General features: G+C 39.9%; 2 protein-coding genes across 2 annotated transcripts; one reads left to right on the plus strand and one right to left on the minus strand.

Annotated features, from left to right (window-relative positions):
- The first annotated feature begins 64 nt into the window (after positions 1-64).
- elof1 (elongation factor 1) lies at positions 65-3,842 on the plus strand. The gene is made up of 4 exons (XM_008415342.2): positions 65-170; positions 714-836; positions 919-989; positions 1,773-3,842. The coding sequence occupies exons 2-4, from the start codon at positions 721-723 to the stop codon at positions 1,835-1,837; spliced, it is 252 nt and encodes an 83-aa protein (XP_008413564.1). The 5' UTR covers positions 65-170; positions 714-720; the 3' UTR covers positions 1,838-3,842.
- On the minus strand, positions 2,355-15,812 carry cnn1b (calponin 1, basic, smooth muscle, b). Its single transcript, XM_008415343.2, has 7 exons — positions 15,528-15,812; positions 6,363-6,484; positions 6,202-6,268; positions 5,970-6,107; positions 5,206-5,322; positions 4,970-5,116; positions 2,355-4,444 (listed from the first exon to the last, which is right to left on the minus strand). Exons 1-7 carry the CDS (start codon positions 15,585-15,587, stop codon positions 4,202-4,204), a joined length of 894 nt encoding a protein of 297 aa, XP_008413565.1. The 5' UTR covers positions 15,588-15,812; the 3' UTR covers positions 2,355-4,201.
- Between the last annotated feature and the right edge of the window lie 6,279 nt (positions 15,813-22,091).

The raw sequence follows: 22,091 nt of genomic DNA on the forward strand, positions 1-22,091 counted from the left end.
CCGGTAGGAGGCGGGTGTTAGAGAAGGAGCGCCACTATTGGACAGTTTGGAACCAACCAGAGCCCGCGTAATGCCTCCCCTGACCAATGGACGACGTCCTAACAGATATTGGATACGCAACGGGTTGGTAAACGAACTCCTGAGCATCCTCCGCTGCTGTCATCAATTTGGTAAGATAACGGTAGCGATATTAGTCAAATGGTGAAATGGTAAAGCATGGAGATAAAGGTTCGGCGCGTTTATAGCCTGGCTTTTGTCCACTTGATAAGCGCTACAAGCAAACGTCAGTTACCTGTTAGCATATACATGCTAGCAGCTGCTAGCTACATCTTTGCAGCATCTCTGTGCCGTTGTTTCTTTCTCAATCGTTCTTCACTTTGGTAAATACATGAAGCGTTTGCAAATTTTTAAAAAGCCGTATTAGCTTTATGTTGGTGTAAAGAAATGTGTAGTAAACTTAGTAGAAAATATATCCAGTAATTCTGAAATGAAAGGTTTTAGGAATGTATTTACAAAAGTATTGATGGTGTTTGAATTTTACATTTAGTAGAGGAAAAGAAACATTTTATAGGGATAATCTGATTCAGTGTGATTTTTAAATCAAATCTTTAAAGTATGGTGTGCCTGCCTTTATATTTACAGCAATTTAATTACTCCAAGTAAAATGCTATGGATGAGAACACTAACATGGTGTTTGTTTGTCTCTCCTGCAGGGATACGATGGGACGCAGGAAGTCCAAGAGAAAGCCACCACCCAAAAAGAAGATGACGGGCAACCTGGACACCCAGTTCACATGTCCGTTCTGTAACCACGAGAAGTCCTGCGACGTCAAGATGTGAGGATACCGATGGAACTGACATTGCTTTTGAAATGACGCCGATTGTAAAGAAATATGTTCACAATATTTTGTGTTTCAGGGAGAGAACTCGGAACACGGGAATCATATCGTGCAGCGTGTGCTTGGAGGAGTTTCAGACTCCTATAACATGTATCCTTTTTTGAATAATGAAAGGTGGTGCAAAAAGATATGTTTTGTAACATATGTTACAAAATAAAATGTGGCAATCACAGGTGTACTGCGCAGAAAATAAAGTGCAGCGCAGTTCTAGAAGACTAAAGTTCATAAAATATTGGAGGAGCTGCCTACTTAAACCATATGTCAGTTTGTCAAATAGTTTTTCCTTATTTCAGACAAAAGCTCTATTGCAAATATATCAATATCACAAAGGACAGTTTGGAGCGCAGTAATTTTCTCAGAGATTCCAACTTTTATGAACTTGCATTTTACATGCCTTTGTAATAATTAGCCGGTTGGACAGAGTCTTAACAGCAGCGGACGCTCACACTGGACACAAATGTCAGAGTGACCAGTTAACTTTACAGTGAGGTTTGTGGGCTGTAGTAATAATCCATTCCTGGGGAAAACAGAGACTCCATGGAGACAGTTTCCAGACACTGATTCCAACCCAGAGCCTCATCGCTGTAGCGCAACCAACTGTTCAGATGCCTTATTTTATTATATGTCATAGTAAATTGATATTGTTGCTTTAATAGTATTGAAATTCAAAGACACTTTGATCCTAAAGTGTCCAGAGTGAAAAGAAATGGCGAGTACAGTGCCTTGTGGTGCTCCTGTGCTGCTAAGCTCCTGTAAAACACAAAAGAGGAAAAATACCAACCATGTTGTCAGGTTTTGAAAGGAAAATGTGCCAGAAAACACTGAGAAAAATCAGCACAAACAGGATCTTCTTCCTCAGCGACTCTTCTGCAGATCTTTCTGAACCCGTGGATGTTTACAGCGACTGGATTGACGCCTGCGAAGCAGCCAATCAGTAGCCAGTCGTCCACACAACTCACGCCTCCTTCAGAGACTCACTCTGGGTTCGCCTCACGTAGCCAAACGTTTAGTTGTTTTTTTTCTCTGAAGCGTGTCAAATTCTTATTAGGTCCACTTCTGCTGACTGAGTCACATTCCTCTGGTCGGGACAGAGCGACTTCCCAGTCGCATGTAAATATAAACATTTCACGTTTGTATGTAGCCTCCATTTGCTTTGGGTAAATGTTTCATTTTTCCTGTTAATGGACCAAACTGTCTTGGACATTTCCCACTTAAAATATTTTTTCCCCCCCTTTTAAATAATCTGCCATTTACTTTATTTTGATGTTCTAAAGTTTGTGTTTAGTTTTGTTTCTGTAGGACCTGTATCAGTGATGCACTGAAAAAAAAAAAAAAAAAAAAAAACTTGCCAACTTTTTTATCCCAGTGGTTTCACAATTGTCTGTTTTCACTCCACTGTGATGCATTCCACACCTTCAGGTGCCGACGGTGATTAAAACAATGAAATCACAGTCGCCATTTTCAAGTGTTTTTATTGCACAAAAGTTTGTTTTTCTTTTAGTGAAAGGCACACAGCGATCCTGGCCTCGATCCTGGAACAGAAATTTACGGTGAAACTGTTTATTTACAACAAAACCCACATCAGTGCTGTTGTGGCGACCGGATGAAAACATTCAGTTTAATGCACAATCCAAAAAAATAAACTCTCTAAATTGGAATTCAGTAAATACAAAACAATTTTAAAAGTGGTGGATTGATAAGTCATGCAAGCGACACTAGATGGCGTACTTCCATTAGTCATACAGCCAATTAATCTGAACTGCAAATGTCCTTAGTTACAGCTGATTGGATAATATATCACAATGATGAGTGGCATCTGCAACCCTACAATAAAGTGATAATGATAAATATTTCTTTAGGCCCGATTTTAGCAAGCAGCTTGGCCCAATTTATTTTCCTATTGGTTGCTGATATTCAGCCAATCAGATTTGAGAATGGTGGTGCGTTGTTCCCACTACCCGCTCTTCCTGCTTGGCCCCATGTGTTGCAGTTGGATGTGGGGATGGGGGGAGTTTACTCACCGATGTACTTAATTTTGGGTACTCGGCAGATGCATTTGGGTCTTATTTACATCTGCAAAGGTCTAAGAATCAGCCTCTTTCCCCATTTCTCTGCAGTGAGAGCCGACAGAAATCTGCCCTCTATGTCACATGAGCTCAACAGTAGTCACCCTACTGTTGCCAACTTAGTCGCTACATTTAGAGGGAAAAAAAAAAAATTGTCAGGCTCCTTAACAGTCGATGATCGGCCAAAATATTGCAATCGTTGCGCCCTTAGTTATAAACTTGTGGAGTCCCAGTTATTTGCAGGTTTTACCAAATTGCTAATGGTTGCGGTTCTTTAACTGCGTTTACCCGAGGCGCCACTGTAGTGATACAATTATTCAGAAATTACAAATTTAGTAACTCGTGACATTCCACCACCATTTTCTGCACAAAACCTCAAGTGCAAGTGAAGAAACACCACCAACGCCTAAATTAACTACAAAAGAAAACTGCTGACAAAAGAACAAAGGGTGACTTAAGTGGACTTGCGTGCAATACAAGAAACTACTGATAAAATATGTTCTCCACACTTCTAACTACACAACATTACATACGCGTGTTCCTCTGAAAGCAGTGAACAGTTGTGACTGAAAAGCATTCCGAATGCTTCCTCGGAACCCCGAATGCCGCCAACGAGCCGCACAGGTCAGCGCCGTTTAATGGCCAATGTTGCTGGATTGGCGTCTGTTTTACGGATCAATCCGTGGCTCCGACGTTTCCTTCCCAAACTTTCCTTCCAGCCTGCAGAGCTTTTAATGTGGCTGGGTCAAAGTTCAATAGCACCAACTTCATGATTCTACTCCCATCAATGTTCAAACATGTTTGGAAAGGCAACAACGAGAAGTTAAGGGTATCAACAGTTAAAATCTGTGAATTAAAAAAAAAAAAAAAAAAAAAACTATAAATAGCAAAGATCAATATATCTACTTTGTACGGCGTGGGTATTTTCTACAAATAACCACGGCAACAGAAGTCAGCCACAGCATGACCTTTTTTGGCGACGCAAGGCCAGTGTAAACATTTTATTTTATCTCATGCTCATTGAAAAGCAAAAATATAAAATCCTTCAGCGTAAAAACATGTTTGGGGGAAAAAAAAAAAAAAAAAAAAAAAAAACGATTCGAGGAACTAATGACGCCACGACGTCATTCAGAGTCTGGAGGCTTTGCTTGTCGCAGAGACAGCTGTGGATGGTTGTCTGGCGTTAAAGCAAAGAGAAGGGGAGGGGCTGGTGGGGGGCAGAGGGGCGTGGCTTCTTTAGTCAGAGTACTGGTTGTAGCCGTCGAACTCGACCTCGCTGCCGTTGTTGTAGGTGTCCACGGGGTTGGCGCAGTATTTGGTGTCGTAGACCTGGCGCGGCAGGCCGTAGGTGGTCATGCCCTGCTGGGAGGCCACCTTGTTGGTGCCCATCTGCAGGGAGATGGTGGAGGTGTCGCATTTCTCCAGCTGCAGCTTCTTGTCGAAGATGTGCCGCCTGGTTCCTGGTGCCATCATGCCGGCCTGGAGGGGAGAAGGGGGGGGGGGGGGGGGGGGGCAGCAAGACGGAGTTAAATGAAGGGGTTTGTAAAGAAGCCTTTAAGTTGTGACGTTTAAAGCTACGGCTGAAACATTTAATCAGATTAAGTAAGCAAAATTAGACTTTTTTTAGTTGCAGATGCATCTACAAATAAAGATGCATGTTGGTGTTAAAAATGCTAATTAGCATTTTTAATGCATATCCATTATTTAATATAAGCTTAAGTGATTAAATGAAAAGTCTGCAACATGTGCCAATTTATAATACAATTAATTTATTAATCGTCAGAGAGTGATGGGATAATTGATTACTAAAATAACTAGTTGCAGCCCTAACTTATTAGCATTTTTAATGCATTTATATTACTGGGGAAAAAAAAAAGTTAAAAAATCTGCAGAAAGTGAAAATTGTCTTAATCTTGAGAATAAATTGACTTAAAATGAGGTTGTTTATTTTTAAAACAAATGAAAATCAACAAATAGTAAAATTAGTTGGGTTTTTTCCCTCACCTGACTGGCCCCCTTGTTGGTGCCCATTTGTAGGCTGATGGTGGACTGGTCCACTGGGGTATCCATGGCGATCTTGGCATCGTAAAGATGGCGACGTGTACCGTAGGAGGTCATGCCCTTCTGGCTAGCGAGCTTGTTGGTTCCCATCTGAAAAGGCAGAAACACGTTGGTGTTGGCTGCGAGTTAAAACCGAAACGCGTACAGGACGTTGGTAGAATCGCTTCGTCCTTCCTGACCTGCAGGCCGATGATGTTCCGTCCTTCCCTGAGCTTCTCGGGAGCAAAGTACCTCTGCTGCTTCTCAGCGTACTTTACGCCCAGATCGTACTTTGAATGGAAACCTTTAGATTTGGCCTGACGAGAAAAAAAAAAACAAAACTTTTAAATGTCTTTGGTTTACCAGTCAGAGTCAACATGCAGACCTACAAGTGTGTCCAAAAAAAAAAAATATCAGAAACAAATTTCAAAAAGTTCAACTTTCCATTAAAAGCATTGATCCATAACATATATAGTGATGCATCAAGCTTTTATTTCTGTTCATTTATTGCTAAAAAAATTAAAAACTTAAGATTGACTTTCTCAACAGATTAGAATATTTCATAAGCCCAATAAAGAGGAGCTTCACTTCAATATTCCTCTCACAACTGTGGATTTTCCGGTCAATTAACTTTCCATTAAAATATTAATTTAGCTTTCTAAACATCCATTTTTTTTTAGCAGTGATGACCTTCTGCTTCCTCGTGGAGGGCTTCAATGACCACCATCTGGAAAACTAATCTTATGCACCTTTCTTACCACACTTTTTCCTTCCACTTAACTTTCCATTAAAATGCATGGATGCAGCTTATTTAGTGATTATTCGTGGCTAACATGACCACAACAAGCTGAATTGTGGTCGTTTGCTCTCCATTTTACACTTTAAACCTTTTCACCCATATTAAATAAACCATTTTTCATGACATTCTAATTTACTGACATTAAGATCTACTGCAGCGTCTCACCATTCCGGCCAGGGCGATGAGGGAGCTCTGAACCTGCGTGTGGTTGACGTTCTCAAACAGATCGTTGGCCTCGAAGATGTCGTGCGGCTTCAGGCCGTACTCCGTGATGGCGCGGACGAAATTCCCGATGTTTTCCAGCTGGGGACGCGGCCAGGATGGAACGTGGAGTTAGCCGAGTGAAAGGAAAAGTAAAACGGGGGAACAGAAGTGTGTTGTGTTGCTGCTGCCGTACCTGGTGCCAGTTCTGACTGGATTGGTTGATCTTCCTCACTGAACCTGGCTGTAGAACGTTAATGAGTCTACAAATGCAGAGAAAACAAAAAACTTGAGTTAGGAGGATATTTCCCAGTACGATAGGAAAGTTTTGTGCCTCCAAAGCCGGCGGCGCCTCACTCGCACAACAACACTCCGTCCTTCAGACTCTCCATGAAGTTCTCTCCGATTCGTTTGCCGGTCACATCCTCGATCCACAGCCTCAGCTCCTCCTCCTTGTGTGGGTCGTACTTCCCAGCCAACTGATGGAAAGAAAGCAGTAAATCAGTACAAGACTTGAGATTTACATTGATCAGTGCTCAGAACATTCAGATTGATGGGATTAGGCCGTTTTGAGTGTATTAGTGTCTAATTGAGACAACTTATGTCGTAAATTGGTTTTGTGTTGAAATGCACACAGTTTAGAGGTGCACCGATTGCAGTTTAATGGCTAATCACCGATATTTAAAAGTCTGACCTGCTAATTCAGTTTTTTATTTTTTTGGAAAAGTCGCCAAGTATAGTGTAAAGTTTGCCAAGTTAGCAACGGTGGTTTGATTACAACTCTCACTGACCAAAGCAGTAGAAATGTTTCCATTTCCTGCTGCTCCTGTGAGGAGACTAGTAGTGAAAAACCACACGTTTTCTGCCATTAGAGATTTCTCAAATTTTTTCACACCACTAATTTTGTTGGTTTGGATTCTATGTGACCGACTGAAGGGACATTTTCTGGCCGATCAACATTTGAAATCTGTGATCTGCAGATTCTGAATTTAGTCAAATTTGTTTTGGTCTAAAAGTCACTAAATATAGTGAATAAATACAGCAAAAGTAGATTGTCAAGATATTTGCAGAGGTAGGAAAGATCAGTTTCACATATAAATATCAGCCAATCTCACAAAATTAAGTAAACCAGTGCTAAAAGAATGAAAATGAGCAATTCAATTACCCCTAATTAAATTACTCAAACTTACCGACCATTTAAATTCAGGATGTTTTGTTTGAACTGACAGTTTTCACCTTTAGTTAAGAACCCCCCCAAGCATTCATCAACTATTTGCTGCCCTTTATGTTTTTCATTTCATTGGCGATTGAAAATGGAGGTCAAAATGAAACAATTTTCAAATCTGTTCAGATTCTCAACTGAATTTAGGTCTGGACTTTGACTGGGCCACTCCATCACATCAATATGGTTAAATCTAAAACTTAACCTAATTCCAGTTATATTCAAAAACACTATTAATTTCAAAATCAAATATTGTACTTAAAACTACCCAAGTTTGTCCAACGAGTCATTGTTGCAGAATTGTGCCGCTGATGTCAGAGAAGCTCTGTTACATTAGCCCGTTTCCTTTTTAGTGACTTGTTTATAATATTTGTTGTTGCATGTTCACATTTATTCCATCTGGATTTGGACGCCGTGCAGCTGGAGGGATTTTTGCTCTTCATATTATCAAAATGTAATTGTTGTGACACGCAACCATGGCAACAATGTATTGTTTTTACAGCTGAGAGCAGCCGATTAGCATCTAAAAAGCTCAACCAATATCTGAACTACGACCCCAAATGGAAGCAGGATGTTAAACCATCTTCCTATATAGATCATAGCAGGTAAGAATCGTATTCCAAAATAAAAGCATCTCTAACTTTACAGCCAATCAGATTTTAAAAGTAGCAGCAGCAGCAAAGGAGGAGGATTAGCAGTGTCTGCTAACACATGGTGTAAACCTGGATATGTTTGTGGAATATCAGCTCTTTTGTTCAGATATTGAGCCACTAGAAGGTCACAAGACTATCGCATTGCAACTGCCTTCAGTCAGAGGCATCCAAAGACTTGCTGCAACACCGACTGCTACAGCTTCACCACCCAAAACAACTGAACATATTTGGATGATACGAGTTACAACATTTTTCATTTATTTGGATCAATAAAGTATTTTTGAGTTGAAATAGAAATGGTGATGGTTGTGTTGCAGCGATTCCAAAAAAGGTTCTGACTGAGGAAAAGCTGTCGTTATGCTACAGTGTCCCAAAATACAGCAAGTTTTAAAGTCCAACAAATGATGCATTTTCCACAATTTTTGATTTTGTGCTTTAAAAAGTTTAGGGGTGCACCTCCCTCCCCCTGACTTGAGTGCATTTTATTAGGATTTTATGTGTTACACACAAAAAATGCAAAGTGGAGGGAAAATATAAAATTCCTATCGCAATTCAGCCTCATTTATCCCACTACCCATTAATTCAGTTATAATTTAAATTTTTTTTTAAATTTTATAACAATTTTATAATTTTAATTTCAATTTTATAACATTAATTTTCATTATACAAGTTTTTCCCTTGTAATCCTCGTTGGCTCCCTCCACTCCCGTTTCCAGTTCCTAAAATAACTGCGTTCGCTCATTCCCCTCCGGCTAACAAACAGACTTCCAGCGTAACTGGAAGTCTTAGTGCAACAACAAGTGCTTTAAAAGCGAGGTGAGGTGCATGACCAGAACAGGAAGTTGAATGAAAATGAAAAAGGCCTGTGGACATTCCTGCATCCAGAACCTCTCAGCCTGGTTCTGCTCTCCATGTATTTCCATCCTGGCACAAAAGCTGCTGCGGCCCTAATACTTTGAATTCTGGTATTCCCCCCCCCGATCCCTCCCCCAGGCACACACACGGTAAACTGCACACGTTTCCTGAATGTTCTGCAGATAAGTCTTCTCAGTGCCGGCCATGCAGCCAACACAAACAAGTATTTCAAAGCAGCAGGGATAGCTGAGCTTCCAGTCCATCACACCAAACTTGGGAGAAACAGCTCTGCTAAACACTCCCCTCCTTTCTGACCGTCTCACCCCCCCCCACACCATCTCCTATTGGCTTCGCTCGTATTTCTTCCTCTCACATGCCTTCTCCTCCTCCCCTTCTCCCTGTGGATTTTCCAGAATGTGCCCTTTTACAGTGAACCGACCAGCCAGGCTGCCCACATCTGACAAGCGCAGGCCACGCCGGGCAGGTTCTGCTTCCAGGAGACGGTTTAACTCTGTCTTTTAATTAAAGGATTGTTGCATCTTTTCATAGCAGAACTCTGTAAATACAGTTGGAACGTCCTCCGGCGTGCAGGCCGCTCCCTCCCCTGAAGTTTGAGCATTAGGAAATATTGGAGGATTGCAAATCGAAAGGTACAATTGCAATTTCGCTCTCAGACCAGACGAGAAAAATAAATAAAATTACCCAAGTTGCACTGTAAGTCGCAAATTAGGTGATTTTTCTGTGTGAAACACAGAAACTGAGGGGAACGTATAAAGTGTTTTCATTCAGAGTAACTGTCTGACAGAAAAGTAAGGCAATATGAAAATTTACTGAAAGAAGCTTAAAATCCGTTTTACCTTTTCAATCAAGCCGTTGCCCTTTTCATATGTTCCACTCAAAGATCATTGGTGGCACACCGCCTCCAATCTCCATTACCTATGTATACAATCAGCTTCTTTGCAAACAGTCTAACATAACTACGAATGATTCACAGATTTGTAAAACAGCATATGCATTCATCTTGAAAATGTTTGTGAGCATAAAGTTGTTTTAAGATGGCAGCAGTCTGCTCTGGTTTGGCCTCTCTGACTAGCTGTTGGCTTCAGCCTCCTGGTCCAAATTTGGTTTTATGTGAAATCAAGACTCCAAAAGAGTTTTCTACTGAATGTATAAATGGCTCATAACCTGTTCAACAAAAAATGGTTAACATGAAATAAACACCTTCCCTCCATTCCTGTCAGAGATGTTCAATGACTTCTTGTTGAAGGTTTGGTCAGATAAAACCGTTACCTGTGATGGGTAAATATTTTAATCAAGCAGATAGTCTGTTGGGTAACGTTCTTAAGCACCAACATACCAAAGACATGCTGCATTAACCCAAACAATGTCTGGTTTACATCAAAACTGGAAAATAGTTTAAGACTTAATTATAATCTTTATATTCAAAAAGCTGCTGTAGGAGGTGGTTCTCTCTTCCGGTTATGTACTTATTTGGTTTAGTCCATCACAAGAAAATATGTCAAGGTTTGTGACAAAATGTGAAATCTTTTAAGCAGTATGAATACTTTTGCAAAGTAATGAACAGTTAAAATAGTTTAAGAAATCTGCACATTTAAATAAAGGTCTCCTTATTCATCTATATGCTGGATTTATCATTGTGAACAATTTTAGAATTTTGATTTATCGTGGTCATAATTTCAGTTATTGATGGTAAAAAACAAGATGGTATGATCAGAAATGTTATATTTTTAATTTTCTTCACTGTGCCAAACATTTGTAAATGTAAAAACATGATTAAAAGTTACTGTGTGCAATTCAAGGATGTAAATCACTTTTTGAAGCAAGTAAAAATTAAGAAGCCTCTTTCAAATCAGAATGGTTTTCCCCCCCAACATTTCTTTGCAGTCACAGCCATACAATTACCAAAAAATATATACCTTAAATCATAATCTTTATTAAACTATTGCCACAAAATTTCACGATAAAAATGGTCCACATCACCCAGCCGGGCTCCTAGCTTAAAGTCTAAATTCACCAATTTTTTCACTTGTACTCGGGCTTTAATGGTCATATAGGATCCGTGTTACATTATAGATGACCATCTTATTTATAACTTACAGATAACAGTAAAACTGAACAAGATTAACCACTCCAGAATGACAGGATGAGGCCACTCTGAAACATCCCATCATAACACATTGCTATGCCACACCAAGTAAGGTAAACATCATTGAGCCCAGAGCAAAAAGTGATTCAGCAGTGGAGATTTTTCCCCCCACATTCTGGATCCAGTGTGGCATTTGCTACAGGATATTACTCTAAAAAAGGAATTGACAGTTTATTAGAATCTCTCAGATCCCTCTCTCTCCATCCATCAGCCAACACCAAAACAAGTCAGACTCTTGGACGACATTCAGACAGCAAGTCTGTCACAATGTTTAGTCAGTTTATCTGCTGTGTAGTGATCACTGCAGACACGGAAACCATTTTATTGGAAGGAGACAAACCAATACAGCAATACTAGAAGGAAATTTTGACTTAAAAAAAATTTTCCACAAATAACCAAGCCAAAAATAGAAAGATTATAGTGCACCTGCAAACCTTCCAAGACGTGGCAGTCCACCTAAACCAGCCAAACCTGCCAAGTTAAGTCCTCAGAGGCCAAAGCTGTTTTTTCTCCCCAATTAAAAAGAAATACAAAAGTTTATAGTCTATTTTCCATTTACTTGCTAAGCAATAAAATAAGCAGAGGATATTTTAAAGTAGAAAATAAATTGTAGATCCAATGAAGAGTTCCAGATTGAATATTTTGTTGATCTACAAGTTATTCATCTATTGCCAGCAACAAAGATATGAACTTTCTCTGAAATATCCTTGCAATATTTTCCACTGAGTTCCAAGTTTGCATTTCAGTAAAAAACAAAGTCACTGGATGTTTAGGACCCTTACTTGGTTTATTAAAATGGAATCAAAAACATAACCAATGAAAGAAAAATACAGTTTTATACACAACATTTTTCATTCAAGACAAATTTGTTATTAGAGCCAAAATTCTACCAATCTCGAACTGCAGCCAAGGGGGGCCACATAAAATTATTCCTAGGGCCACAATTGGCTCTTTGGACACCACTGGCCTAAACTTCAACATTAGTATGCAGGATAGATCCAGGCAAAGTCAAAGCATAAATTCAATTGTATGGACTTAAAAGTAAAAGATGCTCTTGCTAAAGTTTTTGCAAAAACGAATTCAATGCGAAGCTTGTAGAGATGTTACTGAGAATGTGGTTGTATTTCCTGTCACTCATGTAAAGCACTGAACTGCCTCGTTGCTGAAAATATGCTATACAAATAAAATTACCTTATAAATGACTGACTCAGGGATTTCTGAATACAAATGTCAAAGTTTTTTATATTTTCCATCCATAAAAACAGTCTGAAACCCATGTACATTACTGCCACTATACAATCATGCACTACTTTGTTCTGATTCATTACAATACATCCTAATGATACACACTGAAATTTATGTTTTGTTGAATGGATGTTAATACTTTTGGAAGGCACTGTACATCCACCGACACCATTTTCCAGATTTGCTTGTGCTCCGCTAAGATGACCCTCTGCAGGCCAGGCTTTTCTTACCTCCTGTGTTCTGTCAGAACACTGTTTTGTCATCCTTGACTCCGATGTAAACTGTTTAGAGGGGGACAGTTTCTCAAATTCCCAGCTAGAGCCTGGCCACTCCTTAAAAGGCCATCAGATGGTTCTGATGTACCTGTCACTCTTTTCAGTTGCATCTCTAATCTTGACGTCATCCCACAGGAATGCAAGCATCACTCAGAGTCCATTAACCTCTAAACTAAATTGCCGATTCCATTTTAATTCTCAATTGCAACTCGTTTTACAGCTGTGTCCCATCCTGTAGAATAACAGCTGGTTTTTTGCTGAATGGATGTACTGAAAGGAATCTGAGCTTAACATGCGACAGCAGAGAGAAATTAAACCAGCGTTGAGTGATGGAGCTATTGGGAGGGCAGGATACATCCCTCCAGAACAATGGTGATGATCTGCATGTTGGAACAGCTTCTCTTCAATCCTTAATGCAGGTCAATATCACAGCACATTACAAGCAGAGATCCATTTTCCTTTGAGAATTTTTACTTTGTCTCAAAGACAAGCCACTAAATTGTTACATTCATGTAAAATGTTAGCATTGCTGACAAAAAAAAGAAAAGGGAAAGTAACTTTATAGAACTATTCAAAGAAAAAGCAAACACCATTCATTTAAAAATAATAACCCTTCAATAGATTCATCTTCCTTTTAGAAATCACAGCAGCATTAAAGTTTGGTAGTTTTGCACCAGTCTTTCCTCTCTACAAAAGTAGTCAGTTTATTCCAACTAGAGTGGCATTACACATCTTCAAGAGCATTTATAGCCACAAATCAGAAAAATACTTAAGGCAGATATGCAATGATTTTCACAAATGGGTATGAAATGACTTGATTAGCAACACAAAAAGGGAAATGGTGACAGACAAAAGCTGTCTATGAAATGACAAAGGAGCAAAGTGACCTGGACCAACAAGACTCAAAACACCTGATCAGAATTTCCAAGACCACAACTTTCTCCACCAAAGATAAGAGCTGTGCCAAATGACCAACTGGCCAAGCACTGCAGCATGCAAAATATCTAATGATTGGGGCCCAAGACTTTAGCCTGTTAATTTCAGCACATACAGTTCAATTTCTAAAGAAGTACTTTCTCAGAGAAGTTGCATGAATGATCAGGGGTTCCTGAAAGGCTTTAAAAAATGCATAGCTATTGGCGCTCTGCACCAATGGTTGAATATCAGATTTAAAAAAAAGATATTTGCTATTGAGCTCATGTCAGGGGTGGGCAATCCTGGTCCTGGAAGGGCCAGCATCCTGCAACTCTTGGACGTCTCCCTGGTCCAACACACTTGAATCCAACAGCTGAATCTCCTCCTCAGTGCAGGCAGGTTCTCCAGAGTCCTGCTAACGACCTCATTATTAGACTCAGGTGTGTTGAAGTAGAGACCATCTAAAAGTTGCAGGAGACCGGACCTCCAGGCCTGGAGTTGCCCACCCCTGTCATACATCAGCAACATGATTTTAGAATTGAAAATGTTGCTTATTGTCAAAATGTGGGTTTTGATCAAAATGTGAATAATTACAGACTCTGCAATTAACTCAACTGAAGCATTTTGAATGAGTCCCATTCAGGGGAAAAAAAAAAATGAATAAATTAAAAATTGCTGCCATACTCAAACTGCCATCTCTATTCTTCAGGAGTTCAGACCCAGTAATTCATGTGGGATATGTACAAAGTTGCCTCAGGAACATCACTTTAGCCAGTTAAACCACCGTTTTCTTCTTCAGTTCAAGTTCTGATTAACTCAACTTACTAGAATGAATAGAAGCCACTTTACAGTCAAATTTCAGACTTCAAGTTGTAAAACTTGGCCTCAACCCCCAGATCATTACAGCTATATCAAAGCACAGGGAGAAATAATCAGTAGGAAAAAGAAACTGATTGCAGGAGAGAAGATGGAATCTGGTCGGGGACGCCGACAGCAACACAACAAGCCGCAGGCATCTCTAATTAAGAGTAGCTGTGTTCTATATGTGACAACAACCTTCTTTATCCTCCATATGTAGAGGCTAGGGAGCACATTTTGGAGACTAAAGTCTTCCCTCCCAGATAAGATGTCCAGAAATRCCTCAAAAGCTTGAGGGAGAATTATGGTCTGRTGAAAACAGAAGCACAAAAACAGCATTAAGCAAAAGAACACCATGCCTACTGTGAAAGATGGTGGCAGCATCACAATTCATATGGGGGTCGGATTGGTGAACATTCGGGTGGTAAAAAGTTGGAACATAAAGAGAGGGGTTCATTTTTCAGCATCACCATGACTACAAGTAAACACCAGAAGCCTTTAGGAGAGCAAAAGTAAGAGTTCATCCGAGAGATTCAGAGAAGTTTAGCAGGGTGGAGAGAGCAACAGCATCAAGTCAAGATGTGAAATGCTCTTCAACAATGTGTAGTTTGTGCAAAATATAAAAACTTTTTTTTCTTCATCTTTTCTGTTACTTGCAGAAAAAGATTACAAGAAATGGCTTTTACAGTTTGTGAGGATTATATACAATTTTTTTATCCTAAAGTCAGAACTGAACAAATGAAACATTGCATTTCTGTTACAGAGCAGTCTAAACCAAAGAGTAGATCTCTTTTCCTTTTAGGAGAAAATACAATATTTTATCAAAGTATATTGACTCGGTAAAGGGCTGCATTATTCCAAATATATTGTCATTATTATTATAGGTTGCCTGTTTTGTGTTTAAAGATGCATCTATATGGATGGTTGATTCCAATTGCTTGTTGCCAACTGACCTTTGAGAGAACCGGTAGAGGCAAACATTTTTTCTTCCAACTTTCATTCAAAACTTTTGTTTACACCAACATGTGACATGGTCATATTAAACAATAAAAATAAGAACATTTGTTTTTACATAAATTGTACAGAGAAGCCCAGTCTTCTCTATAAAGCATCATCCATCACTTTTTAATTCTTAAATAAGCCAACCCTTACACTTTACATTGCAAAGTCTCATTTTTCTTCTTTGCCAAAGGCTTTAATACATCATAACAGAAACCATATGAGCACGAGCCCACAGTGTGCAAGCATTCTGCTCCCTACAAGCTCAAATATTGACCCATCTGTTCCCACCGGGGGCTAGTCCAGTCCACGCGCCATCCTGTGAACACATACCTTACTCTTGACCTCAGCAGAAAGTCCAAAAGCCGGGCCGCTCCTGAAATGTGTTGTCATTATGCAGTTTGTCTGTCCGCAGATGGAGCCGAGGGAAGAAAAAGGAGAAGAAGAAGGGGGGGAAAAAATGGAGGAAACAGGTTGCGGTGATCTGTCCGAGTGCAGGGACACGCAAGCACGGAAGTCCTCAGGAAACCCGGAGGAGTTGTGTGTTGGAATAAACAGCCTGTATGTTAATTAGCCGCGGTACCGACCAGCTGCTGAGGCTTTCTGACAACCTTCCAACTCTTTTCGGAATCTTTTTAAACGCTTCCCATGTGTGTGCTCTCTGATTGGCTGCAGCTGCTGTCCAATCCGGACGGAACCTCTCCGTCAAACGGGGAGTGATGTCATCGCTCTGATATTGTTTTTTTTTTTTTTCCTTCTTCTTTTTTTTGAATCAGTGTCACATTTTCCACCTCCAGCCCAGGCAGGGGTGAGTTCTGCTCGGGTGTTCGGATGGAATGTTCTGTTATCACTCAGAGCTCAGAAGCACTTACTCTGTGTTATTTTAGAAATATTAGATGTCATGGTTTATGAAATAGAAACGTGGACATCTCGTTTAGAACCATTTTATTGACCAGAGGGGAAAAAAGCCATCGGAACCAGTTTGAAAAGTAATTTCCCCGTAAATCTAATAACTCGGGGCGCAGCGATACCGGTAAATCGGCCGGTCAATAAATCAGCGCAGATGTCTTTAAAATTTATTTGCAAATTTTTTTTATTTTTTTTTTTTGCACTGCTGTTTTTTTTTTTTTTAAACTCATTTTTCAATAACATTTTCGCTGTTATTGAACATCTGTTTTTCTGCGCTCATATACTGTATTGTATAGTCTGTTAAAGACACATTACGTCCATTTTCTTTAACTCATCAATTGTGCATCTATGACAGGGTGGGCCGGTGTCCTGCAGCTCTTAGACGTCTCCCTGGTCCAACATACTGAATCCAACAGCTGAATCACCTCCTCAGTGCAGGCAGGTTCTCCAGAGTCCTGCTAACGACCTCATTATTAGACTCAGGTGTGTTGAAGCTGAGACGCACCTAAAAGTTGCAGGAGACCGGACCTCCAGGCCTGGAGTTACCCACCCCTGATCTATGATGATGATTACGATATTTCTAGTCTAATAACTGCACAGTATTTTTTGTTGTTGTTATTGTTAATCTTTTTATTTTCTACCCTTTTGGAACTTTTTTGTATGAAATATATACCTGACAGGAGATCATCAGGATATTTTCAGGCAAATTTGAAGGTTTTTATTTTTTCTTTTCTTTTTTTCTATGAATCAACAGTGATTTTGGACTTAGAACTCTTCCATCGGTGCCTTTTCCTCCCTCCTTTTTCAGACTTTTTTTCTCAGAATTCTGAGTGAGAATAAGTGAGATTCTTTTTTCAGTTGCCCTAGTCCTCTTCCATGCGGTCCTCCATTTGGCCCTTAAAGAACTACTTTTGCCTCTTCAGAGTCTGATAAATCAACGAGTTTCTAGGYATTTTGAAGATAGATATTGTTTTGTAGACGAACTCTCAGCTGAATCCASAGACACACAGCGGTGTGTGTCCGGCGCTGTGGGGCCGGTGGCAGCGTGTCTGACATGTGTATGAAAGCCACTGCAGAATGCCTGACGTCACCCTGGGAACAATGAGGTATTTCTCCTCTTTTATCCCACTGCGTCCCCCCCCCCACCCGTCCCCTCCACGGACCAGGACGGGCTGAGGAATGCAGCGGGGATCCAGGGGAGCCGGGGACGCTGCTCCACGGACAGCGTGACTCATCCACTGACCTTTCTTTGGATCAAGCCTGTGTGTCACGGCCATGTTGGGCTTATTGTCAGAGCTGGAGAGAAGCAGACTGAAAACCTCCTGGATGGATGAAGGAGGGAAGGAAAGGGAGTCACTTCTGTACTGCAGGTGCATATATTATGAATGACTGGATATAATGTGTTATGCTGCAGCGAGGCAGACGGTTTTATTCATTTGTACACACACGGCTGAAAATGGTGCAGAGCAAAGTTCTGCCTGATCGACTCGCACTGACCAGAACAGTGGAAATGTTTCCACTTTGTGACGAAAGTGGAAACACTGGAGTAGAGTGAAAACGTAAGGTGACGGTAGAATGAAAACAAGATGCTGGAACACACTTTCCGCAAACATTTACGAGATGATTCTCAAATTTTCTCAAACAACATTTGAAATTAGTTTTTTTTTTGCGAATAGTTGGGTTGGATTCTATGTGAAAATAAACAGCTTTTAAAAAATGAAAAGAAGAAAAACTGAGACACCCATTTGTTTTCTACGATGATGTATTCGGGCCAATCGTAGATAGAAAATAATCTACAGAGTGAATTTTTACAAAAAAAAAACTTTTTGTAGAAGTGAATTAAAAAAAGATATATTTTGGTATTAATTAAAAAACAATTCTAGAAAAACATGGACATTTTTTTGAGTTTGAAAAGTCAAAACATTTTTAGAAAAAAAAAAAAAAAAAAAAAAGATTAATTTCCCCGAAACTTTCCAGAAAATATCGTGGACATTTCTGAGTTTCCAAAAATCCTAGAAATTTTGAGATTGAGTTTTTTTAGAGAAAATTTCTGAGATTAATCTCAAAATTTCAGAGTTTTTGGGCATAAATTTACTCGCCTTTATTCTGTATTTTGTATGTTGCAGGTTAGGTGTGAACTGACTGACCGATCAAGAATCTTAAAAAAAAAAAAAAACGTAGAGACCGCACAAAATCACTCAGAGGTCCTCTAATGGCCCACTCGCCACACTTTGAGTGTTTAGAGAACTAAAACAGAAAAACGTCTCAGTTACCAGATGATAAAAGTTCAGAACTGTATTTTGCTAGAAGCTGCGATTTCTCATTAAATCTCTGAAGTTTGAGTTTTCTCACTGTGATTAAACACAAAGTCCAATTATTATTAGACTAATTATCTTTAAATGTAACATGTTTTAGAGCTGATGTGATACAAAGAAAGATGCACAACACTGAACTCTGACCATTTAGTCTCATCCACTAAAGCGAATAGTGGCTGGAAGCTTTAATGTTCAGGAAAACCATATGAAATTCAAGCTATAAGAATCAGGTGAATAATAAACTGAAGCCCAGTAAATGACTGGTGGCTTGATGAGGAAGTAAATAAATGTGTCCGACACAATCTGCTAGCCGCACTCCGCCCACCCTGGTCGGCAACGGACAAGTGAGCCATTGTTCTCACCACCGTGGAGGAGCGAATCCTAAATTTGGAATGTGTTTGTGTTTACACCTTTGTGTTAAATGTACAGCCCGGCACAGCCTGATGCAGTAAGAGGTCAGGAAAGAAAAAAAAAAAAGCAGAAGGTTTACTGAAGCTTCCTGTAGAAAGTACGCCTGGTCATGTGCTTCTGTGTTGAGCAGAGAGCTTCGATTTACTGAACCATGATGAGTTTGTTGTTCAGATCAGAATCACTGTTAGCATCATTGCTAGCATTGACTTTGAGGACTTTCTTTCTTTGTGTGTGTACGTGTGTGTGTGTTCACATTTCATAGAAAGTTCTCCCATTAGTCCCTCATTTGTAGTTCAGTTGTTAACATTATTGACTGGCTCTGGGGTCCGGGGGCCTTTCTGCGTGTTTTCTGGTGAATCTCTGTGTTTTCTTCTCTTTTCTGGACTGAACCGCCAACAGCTTTTATTGCCACCATTATTATTACTCCTGGCCGCCTGCTTCTGTGCTCAGCTGCCCGTCTCTCTTGGATGGAGCTACTGCCGCCGTTCATTTATTCCGCTGCTTGTAAGTTATTACACATTACAGTACAGAAAATAACATAAAAGCTATATGTGATAAACTCTTGCAGTCAGGCTCATTTCTGCTGCTTCACATTCACTCACACTCACACACACACACGCACTCACACACACACACGCACACACACACACGCACACACACACACACACACAGTCCAAGCGAGGGTCTTGTAAACATCTCACAGAGAGAAGAAGCACACACATGGAATTTGGACACTTTATTTGGGCATTATGGGGGAATAGAGCGGCCTAGGCTAACCGCGCTCAAACGAAACAGGAATCCCTCACAGTAAAAATAACAGTCTACAGTCAGATATTCACACCGACTCCGCGTCATCCGACACCCAAAATGATTCGGACGGAGTCGGGAAGACGTTCTCCCGCTGCACAGCGTCAAGTCCGAGCGAACGTGCCAAGCTTTTATCACCCGGGAGGATCTTTTAGTAAATCACAAAGCGCTTTATTGGGATTCAGTGAGACAGGGCGAGAAAAGGAAGCAAGGTGGAAGGAAAAGGATACGTCCTTCCTCGCGAAACTGATCGGATACAGAGATGTGTGAATATTAACATTTAGCCTCCTGCCGCAGATTTTACAGATTTTCCAAAGGTTAATTGACTGATTTATTTTAATGAAATGGGAACGTACAATGTTGTTGCAGATATACAAGATTTAGCAAAATGCTGACGWCCATCCGTAGTCTCACGATATCCCATGATGCAGTGCGTTCTTGTAAAATCGCATTAATATAATTTATTTGAATATTTAATTGAGGTCTGTGGTACTGAGAAGTACAGATGCCTGATTCTCAAGTAGTTTGAATCAGTTTCACACAAAATATTAAGTACATGTACGAAATGTATTTTGTTAACTAGTTACTGAATTTTTTTCTGTTAAATAAATGTAAACAGAATACCTTCATTTAACACAATAACATCAGTTATAATTTTATATGTATTTTGGTACACACGACTTAAATGACTTATATTTAGATATTTTATTAAGGTCATTTAAATGATAAATATAGTGACACTTACTAAACCTCAAAGACTTTTAGAGTGCAGAAAACAAATAACTATTTTTTATACACAAAAATAAGGAATACAGTAAAAAATAAATAAATAAAATTTGAAATATATATATATAGTCATAAAAACCTAAAGTTTGGGCTTTGACTAGGCTGTTCAAATGGCATATGCTTTCATCTAAACCATTCCAATGTAGCTATTTTAAAGCTTTTAATAGCTTTCCTTGCAGGATTCTCCTGTTTCTATCTTCATTGAAGAGAAGAATCCCCACAGCATGATACTGCCACCACCAGTTTTTCCGATATGGGAATAGCGCATTTTGGGTGACGAGCCTTGTTTGTTCTGTACGTCAACCAAAGAGTTCAAATCAGGTACTGACCGGGTGAACTTTATATAAAGAAAGAAAAAAAACCCCGCTGACTACAAATCTGCTCCACACTTTTCAGATTTTGATTTGTTAAAAGCATCGACAGGTTTTTTCTTCACACTTCTCCGTCATTCATCCATTTATGTTGGTGTATTACATAAAAGTTTGTGGTTGTAACGTAATTTGAAAAAGTGGAAGTCATAAAATTACTTTTGTAAAGCTCTATTATAGAGCTTAAAAGATCATAAGCTCTTCCCAGATCAGATCTTTGTGTGTGTATATATATATTACAGCAGGAGGGCTCGTTTGTGGGCTTGAAGGATTGAAAATGAGATGGATGACGAGGGGAAGGGGAATGGTTCGCTCTGAGGAACGCCGAGGTGCATTTCTGCTGAGAGCCAGTCTTCCCTCTCTACTCTAACTCTGGCTATTTATGGTAGGAGGCCTCTCAGCCCGGAGCAACTCAGCAGAGTTCTGAGTTCATCATTCCAACTTGTAGCTACAGAAAGACGGGAGGCTTCAAACACGCCTGGGTTTGGTCAGTTCAGCTGCGCTACAGCCACACACTTCAGGGTGTTTTGTTAGGATTTATTCATGTAAGAGACAAACAACGGGTTTTGTGGCGGGTTAGACCCCTTAAAATCCAGTACAAACAATTGCCTTCAGTTGTGACTTAAGAGTTAAATCATTAACCCTAACCTGCATAATAGTCGGTTGTCAGGGCAACTAACAGTCGTACACCCTAGACAAATTGACAAGTGCGCAACAGTCTTACTTTTGTCCCTAACAATGCACTGTAACGGAATAGATCCAGTCATCTGAGACAAGGAAGGAGCCACAGGTGGACGATAATTGGTCCATCGCAGAGCGACAAGAAAGGCAAAGTAGTTCAGTTTTGAGAGACCAATTAACCTAACAGTTGTGTTTTTAGACTGTGGCTGGGCTACCTGGAGAAAACCCAAACAGAGAGAACATGCAAACTCTGGGATTCGAACCCAGGACCTTCTCAGTGAGAGACTTCTTGCTGTTCCATGAACATAAAAACCTGACGAAATCAGTGGCACCCAAAGTAGCCCTGAACAATGACGAGACAATCGTGTTCATTACATAGAGAGACATATGGTTATGTAAATACAAAACCCCCAAAATAAATAGCTACATATAAAAATAAATATATATACACATAAAATTACCTTTTTTTGAAGCTGCTTCCTCCTTTTAGTGGCCTGGTGTGGCCACCCTTACTAAACTTTTCTGGGGGCCCCACTAGGGTTGCCACCTTTCAGAAATCAAAATAAGGGACGCCCACTTATTTTGGGGGGGAGAGGGCTAGGATTATCAGGGGACCGGTT

The sequence above is a fragment of the Poecilia reticulata genome, linkage group LG8 (assembly GCF_000633615.1).
Source record: "Poecilia reticulata strain Guanapo linkage group LG8, Guppy_female_1.0+MT, whole genome shotgun sequence".
NCBI classification, from domain to species: Eukaryota; Metazoa; Chordata; class Actinopteri; order Cyprinodontiformes; family Poeciliidae; genus Poecilia; species Poecilia reticulata.

Excerpts from the sequence above, each read along its gene's own strand:
- elof1 (XM_008415342.2), top strand. The coding sequence starts at position 721 with ATGGGACGCAGGAAGTCCAAGAGAAAGCCACCACCCAAAAAGAAGATG. Across the intron at positions 837-918 it reads AAGTCCTGCGACGTCAAGAT|GGAGAGAACTCGGAACACGG; the intron begins GTGAGGATACCG and ends TTTGTGTTTCAG. Across the intron at positions 990-1,772 it reads GTTTCAGACTCCTATAACAT|ATCTTTCTGAACCCGTGGAT; the intron begins GTATCCTTTTTT and ends ACTCTTCTGCAG.
- cnn1b (XM_008415343.2), bottom strand. The coding sequence starts at position 15,587 with ATGACAACACATTTCAGGAGCGGCCCGGCTTTTGGACTTTCTGCTGAG. Across the intron at positions 6,485-15,527 it reads CTGCTGAGGTCAAGAGTAAG|TTGGCTGGGAAGTACGACCC; the intron begins GTATGTGTTCAC and ends TCTTTCCATCAG. Across the intron at positions 6,269-6,362 it reads GACGGAGTGTTGTTGTGCGA|ACTCATTAACGTTCTACAGC; the intron begins GTGAGGCGCCGC and ends CTGCATTTGTAG.